Source organism: Haemaphysalis longicornis, unplaced genomic scaffold, assembly GCF_048455015.1.
Source record: "Haemaphysalis longicornis isolate Haplotype H1 unplaced genomic scaffold, Haemaphysalis longicornis Haplotype H1 scaffold_9, whole genome shotgun sequence".
NCBI classification, from domain to species: domain Eukaryota; kingdom Metazoa; phylum Arthropoda; class Arachnida; order Ixodida; family Ixodidae; genus Haemaphysalis; species Haemaphysalis longicornis.
This window is the reverse complement of record NW_027526460.1, coordinates 79,157,555-79,168,292: the sequence shown is the minus strand read 5'-3', so window position 1 is coordinate 79,168,292 and position 10,738 is coordinate 79,157,555. Positions and strand designations below refer to the sequence as shown.

At 47.2% G+C, this 10,738-nt stretch overlaps 1 protein-coding gene across 1 annotated transcript in view; it reads right to left on the bottom strand.

Annotated features, from left to right (window-relative positions):
• Window positions 1-10,472: 10,472 nt before the first annotated feature.
• The window catches only part of LOC144153281 (uncharacterized), a 71,991-nt gene continuing 71,725 nt past the window's right edge, over window positions 10,473-10,738 (bottom strand). Inside the window, exon 29 of the mRNA XM_077684933.1 lies at window positions 10,473-10,675. Coding sequence (XP_077541059.1) covers window positions 10,526-10,675 — 150 coding nt within the window. The 3' untranslated portion in view covers window positions 10,473-10,525. The remainder of the gene's footprint in view (window positions 10,676-10,738) is intronic.

Below are 10,738 nucleotides of genomic sequence, written 5' to 3'. Positions count from 1 at the left end.
AGCACCCTTCGGTTCTTCTTACAGTGAAAGTTCCTGAGAAAAAAGAGCAATTTCTTTCCACTCCTGAATGTTTCTTCCTGTCTCTGAAGTGGCGTTGTCAGTGTGTGTCTCCCATGCCGGTACAATTTCTAAAAGGCGTATTCCCTTCTGGGACAGAATGCGTAATCCACAATGTGTGTCAGGTCATCGGCAATGTATCCCGGAAGTGCGGGTTGCTGGATGCAAAACTACCAGTGCCCATAATGCACCAACGAGGGGAGACATTCTTTGCCGTGCAAAATTTACTCGTGCAATTTCTAGAAATTACTTGAAGCCACATGAAATTGTGCGGGATTGCTCGGTATTCATGAGTGGGGCTGAGTTTTTTCCGTTCAAAACTACCCATTTGAGGCGTGGTGTGATTGCGCTTGCCAGGCCTCTGACAAAAAACATGACGGAAACCAACACCCCACCCTGCTTGTGTGATGTCACATTCGAGTTGTCTGCTGTCAGCCGATCGAGGCCCGTTCTAAATGGGCACTTCGAAATGAATGAACCGGAAACACCTCCCCAAAAGGGTTAGCAACGGAAGTGTCGAGGTTTCTAGAAGCGCCCGTTAGCATGTATTGATAGCCATCTGTATATTTTTCCGACATTCAATCGTTTAGGTGCTCGGAAAGGTTGTCACAAAAGTCATTTCGCAAGCTAAATTGCTCAAAATACTCGTGCAGTAATCATTACCGACGATTGTTTAAAGGGGAGACATTCTTTGCCGTGCAAAATTTACTCGCGCAGTTTCTAGAAAGTGTCTTCAAGTGAAATTGTACGAAATTGCTTCGAATTTCAACAAACTACTCGATATGTGCTCGAATAAAGTTGCTTTGAATTTCTACATGCTACTAAATGTCTGCAAATGAAATTGTACGGATTTGCTCTGAATTTTTACAACCTACTTAAATGTCTTGAAATGAAATTGTACGTAAATGCTTCGAATTTACACGAACTGCTGGAAATGTTTTCGAACTATAATTGCTTGGAACGAACTGCGTTATTTACTTGGGGTAATCAAAAATGGTGCGTGGGTGTGTGCGCGCATGCGCGTTTGCGTGTGTGGCCACCCGTGAGTCCAGGAGAGGGGCGTCAGGGGCTTGCGTACAGGGGACGTAAATGCCCATAGACTAAAAAAGTTGGTTTGGAAGGGCACTTACATTATTCTTGCGGCCTTGCGTTTCCTGATTTTTACGCGAAAATGATGTATAATTAAACAGCCAGAGATGTATAATTAAACGGGGATTTTTGGAAGCACTGTTTCAGAAAAACGTGCACAATGCCCCTGGAAACAGCGGCTGCTCATAACGCTCTTTCGGACGCGCCTCAATGACGCGGCATGAGGCTTTGTGATCATCCGGGACAAGCGACCTGGTGGGCATCCGTACAGATCTCTCTCGCTGCCCGCCCCCTACAGCCGGGCGCACCTTCCGGTCAACGAGGCGACTGCACAATTTTTGAGTAGCCCGGCGTGGCAGTGTTTCCACTTGGTCATGCCGAATGTGTTTGCTATGGGCGACCGTTTTTTTTAATAAGCGAAAACATTTCCCAATCCCTCCGAATTACAAAATTTCCCAGCCGTATAACCTTCACCTAACTGAATCGCTGTACTGCCTGCCAGTCCCTTGACCCACTCGGCGACCACCAAAACGCCGGCCACCATCGTCAACTAACTGCGTTCACAAATAAGTTTCTTTCCTCTTCACGAGTTTGTTTTCTATCTAGGGTAAAAGCAATCCAACGTACAGTCAAGAACAGATAAAACGCGAACACGAGAATACGAACCAAAACACACCCATAGCGCGATTTCTTTCTTTGCAGGTCATATCGACGCGCGGCTTAATTACATTGACGAATAAAGGAGATGTGGGCTTTGCAATATACCAAAATGGTGCCTTTATTTTTATTCTATGAACAGCATTTTTCAATTTTGCGGGTTATGGTTCATATTTGTACGCTCGCATTCCCTTTGCCCTTGACTGTACGCTCCTCATTCGAAGAACTCTGGTAGTATCAGTTACGTAAGGATGTTTCACCACTGATAAGCATGTGGTTTCTTTTTCGGTGAATAATGCCCACTTCTATGAGCCATGCGGCCGTTGGAGTAGCAGTTCCCATCTATGAATTTTCATGCGCTTTTTTTTTGGCCGGAGAGTTGAATCGAGTGACCATCACGACAGACAAATAAGTGTGTTAAGGTTGCCCAGAAAAGGCTGTTCTTCAATAACTGTACAAAAATCACGGAATTAATCAGTGTTTATTTGGAGGGAACGTTTTCTCTTTTAAGTGCGAATGCACTTCTTAAGCGAGCCTGAAGCGTCCGCCGCCGTCCGCATAGCAACAGCTGCGAGTGCGCGCGCTCCTCGTCTTCCTTGGCAACGGGGGGAGATGGGCGCGCGCTGCCTGGCCGCTGACATGGCACATACCCACGTGGGGGATTGGCCAGGAATCTCCTCGTCTTCCTTGGCAACGGGGGGAGATGGGCGCGCACTACCTGGCCGCTGACATGGCACATACCCATGTGGGGGATTGGCCAGGAATCGGGCGTGAGAAGGGCTAATGCACCCGCTTAAAGGAGTACTGACACGAAATTTCAAAGCTGAGATCCGCTCTAGCAATCAAGTACAACGACAACACAAATAGGTGTCTGTGAATAAATGCATCTTTATTTCTTTGTAGTTGTGTGTGTGTGTGTGTGTGATCTCTCTTTCGCGAACATTACCGAACCGCGCAAATTCAACTCGTGCATTCGCACTTTCACATTCTTCCCCTCGGGGAAATGCGGGGAAATTTTTCACTGTAACTGTCAATAAGTGGACAAAACATACACCCCAGAAACGGGAAAAGGCATGCTCACACACAGTACAGGTTCACTTCCGAACGGGCTTTTGGTTTTATTGCGTAAGCGTTCAAGATTCATAATTGCAATTTGAGAAACTCAATCGTTGCAATAGTGTAAATGTAAAGAATAGTTCCGTGGCGGCGCCACACATGACACGAATATAAGGTGGTGGCAGTGTGCCATATATACACAATGAAAGCCGTGCAATAGCACGCGCCAGCTGCCCGCCCTACCTGGCTACGTCTTCGTCTTCGTCGGAGGTTAAGCCAACGGCGTCGTGCTGCACCGGTGTCTTCGTCCTGGTCATGTGACAATATCAAAAGTAAAATAGAATAAAAAACAAATATACGGTCAACCCAACACAAAATTCGCTAAGTTTGGCTATTGGTAGACAAATCTGGCAACCATCGTCTGTCAAAAAAAATTTTCAAGGTATGAAAACGAACTCATGAAGTCGCAAGTCTCTCTTATCCGGCGTCCTCACATGATTAACTTCAAAATCAAGAGAGAACAGACGACGCCTAGTTCAAACCCGCCACTTCCTGTACGCAGCGAGCGCCACCTTCTCGGTCGTTTCGAACACCCTTAACAACCGCTAAAACCAACCGCCTTTCGGCGTCGGTAGCCTATAGGGGTACAATTCTGGATTTTTGTGTCAGCGACCTAGGTCCACGCCACGGCCTTCTCACAAGCCCCGATACCCATGATTACTTTTTCCGTCAAAAATATTTTCACTCAATTCTACGCATTCTTGTAAAAATTGGTGGTTTCGAATCTTTTACAATGGTTTAGAACCAGAGCATGGCATATCAACGTTTTATTATATTAGGAACTGACCTGAAGTGCCTGTCTTGTAGCCATCTTGGAGCGGAGTATCGCACCAAGGAAACAGAAGGTAGGTGAAACGGAGAAGCAGAGGAAGTATGCTTGCGAATTACAAGAACAGTTTCAAACGTTTTGCAGGATTTCGTTTACATTCTGAACACTCTAGGGAACATCGCGGCTGGCACTCGGCATTGGAACTTTCTGTATAACCCGCTGCAATATTCTGGCTCTCTTTACGCGAGCCCAAATCTCCGAGCAACCATACTCACCGGCACGCATCCCCCACCACTGCCATCAAGTGTTTCGCTTGGAATGATCCTATTCTTTTACGCAGTGTCTAGAGTGCCGTCCGACGGCACTCTAGCTGATCGCTGCAGGCATGGCTAGAGTGCCGTCCGACGACATTCAAATATTTAACACTACGCTAGCAGCAGCCAAAGCGTCTGTCGTTGTTGTGTACAATAAAGAAAAAAAAAGTCGTTGTTGTGCAGAGGGTTCGTCTTAGCTTCTTGATCCCAAGGTCGGTGGTTCGAGACCGGCTCTTGCCTCGGTTGTTATTTTTTCATCTCTAAACTGAGCTATAATTTTTATGCCTTAGGTTAGTTTTGGTGTTTTAAATTATTTGTTTGTGTGCGTTAGGTTTTATTATGTTATGTTTAGGTTAGGTTGCCTAGCTTTAACAGAACGCCGGTGGATGTCGATACAGTGGAGTGCTTATAACACCGCCGGACGGCAGTCTAGACACGGCCATTCTTTTATGCAACTGCTAAGAGGGCTCCGCTGTTACACTTCCGGATCCTAGAGGTACAACCGTGCGGTTTGAAACGAACACAACAAGTACTACCCCAATCTCTGCCAAACTTTTTTGACCAGGAGCCGCAATTATTTCGCAAACTGTGTACCTCAATCCCGCGCGTTTTGTTCGTAACTAAAAGGAGTATGGTATCTTTTAGGCTGGTTTAATAGAGGTGGGGCGAGTTTGTTTAGCGTTTTGCATCACACCTAAAGGGCCGGGCTTATCCGTTTCTTAAAACACAATGTCACTTCCGCAATACACCAAAGCTGACATGGCCCACATTGTAGTTTACGTAAAGCGTCCCCGAAGAGAAATGCGCTCTCTCAAGATGGCACGGCCTGGGAGAGTCTTAAAATGCCGCGCCAGTCAGTTTATACGCCCTGTAGCGATGCAACATGCAGGAGTGTAATGTAATTGTTATTTTCGCTTTAAACTGTGCGAAAAGAACAATGACATCCAGTACCATTCATGAATACCGGTGCCCTTCGATCTTGCTACATCAACCATAATGTGGCTCAAAGAACTATGCCGGACACTCCGAGTCACTCAAAAGCCTCCGCCGAAGTGTGTATGGTACCAATGTTTTGGTGAGGGCACTTGAACATAAATATTGCTACATTTACTGCGACTGGTTTATCCCGCTTTCCCCATCCCTTTCCCTCCCATACTCACGGGGCTTTTTAAGTGCGAATGCACTTCTTAAGCGAGCCTGAAGCGTCCGCCACCGTCCGCATAGCAACAGCTGCGGGTGCGCGCGCTCCTCGTCTTCCTTGGCAACGGGGGGAGATGGGCGCGCGCTGCCTGGCCGCTGACATGGCACATACCCACGTGGGGGATTGGCCAGGAATCTCCTCGTCTTCCTTGGCAACGGGGGGAGATGGGCGCGCGCTGCCTGGCCGCTGACATGGCACATACCCACGTGGGGGATTGGCCAGGAATCGGGCGTGAGAAGGGCTAATGCACCCGCTTAAAGGAGTACTGACACGAAATTTCAAAGCTGAGATCCGCTCTAGCAATCAAGTACAACGACAACACAAATAGGTGTCTGTGAATAAATGCATCTTTCTTTCTTTGTAGTTGTGTGTGTGTGTGTGATCTCTCTTTCGCGAACATTACCGAACCGCGCAAATTCAACTCGTGCATTCGCACTTTCACATTCTTCCCCTCGGGGAAATGCGGGGAATTTTTAGACTCCTCTCTGTATAAAGTAATGCATTTTTCTCGGGGAATTGCAGTGAAAGGAAAACTAAATGCTAGCCAGTGACGGTGCTGCTTACTGCCCACCAACACTGGCCCGTCTTTATTCCCATCTTAATGAGCATGAAGGCTTTTCATCTGAATCATTCACCTGTGTGAGTCCACTGTGACTAAACCGGATTACCGCTCCCTGCAAGCACAGCTGCGGTGTACCTTTAGAAACCCAGCGATGGCCACTGTACGAATAATATGCTCTCACACTAAATGCTGGACCCTGCAACTGGAGCATAGAAAAAGACAACAAGTGCTGTCTACCTTGATATCGAATAGGTTTACAACAACGGCCACAATAATCGGGTGAGTCATACTGCAACTCTCCTTTTAGATTAATAAAGGAATGTAAATTCTGAAGTTGATTTGCAGGATGGCAGTGAGGAAGCGGGTAATGTGTATTTTTGCTACATCAAATAGTAAACAAAACATTACGGCTGCAAGCGCGTATAATTTTTACTTAAGCGGCAGTTTCAGAAGCGATTGACAGAATGATACCAGACATTGATAATATGCGCCAACTTTATGTGCCACTATGACGATATCTTGCAGTGATAATTGTTAACCCAATAAAAAACACAACCGTCCAGTCAGTGCTTCTGTTGGCAGAATTTCGTCTAAAAAGTGCATTTAAATAGGGTACCGTCTACATTTTAAATGTACCCACTGGAAGAGGCACAAAGAAAGTAATTGCACGAACCAACTAGCCCTGCCCCATTCAATATTACTAAGGGATTCACCTGGTCGCTCATGTTTTATGTATCCTAATGTAATCGAGTTGACGACCACGTACAAATATCTTGGTCTTCATTTCAGAAATGATTTAACATGTCACCACCGCTGTAATCTCATCCTTGCCTCAGCAACCACTCTTTAGGAATACTCAGGCGTAATCTAAAACAAGTTCTATCTCATGTAAAAAGACTTGCATACGTCATCCTTATTCGTCCAAAAATAGAATACGCCTTATAAATCTGCGATCCTCATCAAGATTATATCACAAATAATTTCGAGTCATTACAGAACCGTGCTTTTCGCTTCATCTTTTCTGATTTATCTTGGCTGAATCAGCCATTTTAAACAAACTTTTGCTCACAGAGACATTTACTGGATGTTTGTGTGTCTTTTGATGGCGTTAACGAGTCTCACCGCCAGATTTCGCCCCATTGATGAGTAACGTGAGACACCGTTCTCGTCTCAAATGATGCCTTGGCATATTATATAGTCGCTTCTCAAGCAACCGCTTGGGCAAGTAATGGCTAATGGCTTCATAAAATGATACATGCTTGCAACAGCGTCCTTCCTTTTTAATTTGACGTAGCAAAAAGAAAAGCACAACGTCCGCTTCCTCACTCGCATTATGGCAGTAAACTTCGACAGCTGTGTTCGTTTAAAGGAGCCATGAAGACAAAATACAAGTTGGGTTTATTAAAAAGACGGCTTAGTCCCGATAACAATGATACCAATATCATCACTATCGTCGAAAAAATAATTTAGATATTAAAGAAAACGTGTGAAGCAGTCGCGACCCCCTAGCCAATTTCCCGCAACTTTTCTATGACGTCACGGAACCTTGTTAGTGCGATTGGCGGCTGCCAAACTGACCTGTCGCGACGACACATGACTGGACGTCTTTAATGGGGCCTCTAGTTCCATTTGACCGCATCACTTGAATGCTAACGTGCAGTAACGCACTGAAAGTTATGTTTTATTGTTGGCCCGTATGACGTCATTCTTGCTCATAACACGCCACTGTGGCGCAAAATTTGAAAGTTTTTAAGTACTTCTTGCTTTTTTTTCGTTAAAAACATCTTTTGTGGCTAAAATGGAGCTAAGTGTGATACTGAATCCTTGTTCTTTCAAATTAAACGAAGTTGTATTTTCTCTTCATGGCTGGTTTGAGCAGATAAAGGTAGGGGAAAAACAACCTCCGAAATTCACCATCGTCATGAGCTTATACTCATTACACGGTGGCATAAACAAGAAGCGCATCACGTGGAAGACAGATAAAAGCCATTTGAAGGCGAAACGCCCCTCCAGCGGCCAGATGCCAGAGCTCTTCGACAATGCGAAGCGAAACAAGGCGTCGCACACATTCAGCTTGCATTATGTTGTCCGATTCACAACCTACAAATGGCTGTAGGTGCACTCGGATGCTTAATTTCCGTTGCAGGGGAAAATTCCACCGCCGTACTGTGTGTTCACTTGTAAATGGCACTGCACGAGACCATAGTCCTAACGCACCAAATCAAAATGTCTCAGAACGGGAGCCTTATCAAACCAGATTGGAGCACGTACATCAGGAAAATTATCGCTTGAATGCACACAGCAGAATGGTGCGAAGAATTTCGGTTTCACAAACCATGCAGTCGATTTCACGCCGATCGCATTAATTAATCGCGACTGTTTAAATGAGCGGTTCGGCTCATGGTTAGGCTGTTGTTTAATGAGCGGTTTGGCTTTACAGGTCCGTATTGGCGCCGTCAGCCTTATGCACTTTCTGCAACGAGTGCGAACACTTTAACCAATACCCTGATTTTTAGACCTCATGGCTCGGTCCCACGCCCTTGGGGTTGTTATCGCAGTGCAAGCCCTCGTTTCAGTCGAGGCTGTTGACGTGTCATCGGGAAAAAGGACACCATGGTGAAGTGGTGTACTATATGTATTATGTCAACCCTAAGAGTGAACGCGTGCAAGCTGCCGGTCGCACACGGATTCGCCTTCTATAATGCGCGTTGTTGGGACTGGGCCATCTCCCCTCAGTCACCACTGTTGCGACGGGCCATCCGAGCGCAGTCACCGGTGTAGCGACGTTGCCTTGCTCCTTCCGCTATCGGCGCAGAGCAGAGCAGAGCGATGAAGTTCTCGAGCCGACGAAGAGTTGAAGCAACATTTATATACAGTATGTGCAAGGGTAACAAAAGCGTTCCATGGCTCGCACAGAGGTGACAGCACGTCTCAACTCGGTGCCTCCGATTCGCAAGCGGCTGTGCGAATGCTAGCGGCAGGAAGAATACCACTTGCACTTAGAAAGGTACTTCCAGAATCCCTCGAGAAAGTTCACAACATTACGTGGACCCCCGGACACGAGGGACTGCCGGGTAACGAGGCGGCGAACAGGCGAGCGTGCGACTTCTCTCACCACCCCCCTGTGACTGACGCCTTACGATACCCAAGCACCACTACGTACGGGGAATACCTACAAAATACCAGAAAAGAGCGGGCTACATATCCAATCCCGCATCGCGAACTAACAGCAAGTGAAGCCCAGATGCTACGTAAGATTCAAACAAACACCTTCATACATAAATCTCGCTGGGCGAAGATTTTCCAACAACGGCACCCTGACTACACGGAAGACTGCAGGCTATGCGGAGAGACTGCTACCCTCTTCCATGCCACGTGGGCCTGCCCACACCTCTGGGCAGGGGCCGAACACCAAAAGAACCCGCCACTGACTTCCCGTGAATCATGGGAGGCCGCTCTCGCCAGCCCCGACTTACAGGTCCAAAAGGACCTAATCAGCCGGGCGAAGACGGGAGCAGAAGCCACTGGAGCCCTGGACAAAGGGTTCCACCTATGATTCTTTCCTCTTTTTCTCCCCTTCCCCTTTCCTCCATCTTTCCTTCAATAAAGTTTATTCAGTCATTCAGTGCCTCCGAAAAGTGGCGCGCTCGCTGTGCTTCCGGGCCGGTTTTATACCCCTGGGGGTCCGTTGCAGCCGCGAGCGGTTTGAATCGCTCCAATCAGGACTCTCGCTGGCCGAAGTTTGAATCCCACGAATGGAGGCGAAGCGGTGGCGTCAGCCGAGCCGCGGCGACGGCGAAAGGGAAGGCGACACAGCGGCGCCGTCTCGAGGCATGTAGACGCGTGTGTGTCGCGAGCCATTCGACCGGGGCATGATTCAGCCCAGCCGTTGAGAAAGGGAAAGGAGAGGCGACTCTGCGGCGCCTTTAACCCTTTCGGCCCAGATTTTGTATTTTAGAAAAAAACAATCTTTTCTGTGTGTTTTCTTAAATTTCAGGGTCCCATAAGCCCCCAAACCAAAAAAAAAAGAGCTTGAAGTGCAAGTAATTAGATATACAATAATTAATTAGGACCTCTGGCAATTAAAACTTTTTTGTGGAGCAGAGAACACTTTTGCGTGTTTTCCTTAACTTTATGGCAATATGAACCTACAAACAAAAAATAAGCTTCGTAATGCATGTATTTATAGATTTACAAGCTTGGGGAAAAAACCTCGAAAAGCCATTTTTTTTCGCCTAAATGTCGTAATGTCGTCTTCACCTGAGCTCCTCCTCCGTCTCGTGGAGCTCCACCAAATTGAAACAGCCGTGATATCTTATGCAATAGGCATCAATTATGAGCAATTTTGGTTTCGTGCTCTATGCTGGAGGAACTTCTGTTATGGCGTCAATTGACACCACAAAGGCCGAAAGGCTTAAGTTGGGGCACGTCTGCCGCGCGCGGTTTGGGCCCGCCGCTCGGGCACAACAGAGTGCACAGTGGTGTGTGCTACTGTCCACTTCCTCTCCTTCTTGTGACACCACGTTAATATTTAAAGAGGGATGGTATTCTCGCTGATATGATACGAAGTCTCCTGATTGCACGGGAAGCAAACAGTAAGCATTTGACAAGTCGCGCACTTTTCCGGCGTATTCTATCAATTCTTACAGCTTGCCACCCGCAGAGTGGTGAAAGAAACGCAAGAGGCTCGGGCGGTGGACAAGGACGAAGTGTTTTTATTACATGGGAAGCAGCACAGTCTTTGTGATGGCTGCCGCTTTTCAGCGCAGCCTGACCTGGTCGAGCACGTGTCGTATCGAGTTGAGCCTCGGGAAGGTGTGGTTCTTCTGGCAGATGCCCTCGTAGTCCTCGTAGTCCACGTAGTACGCGGCGACGCACACGCTCGGGTTCACCTTGAGCGCCAGCCGCATCTGGGGGAACGCAACGCGTCAGACCATGCTCAGCCTTATTGCGTTCTCCCCATTGTACAGGAC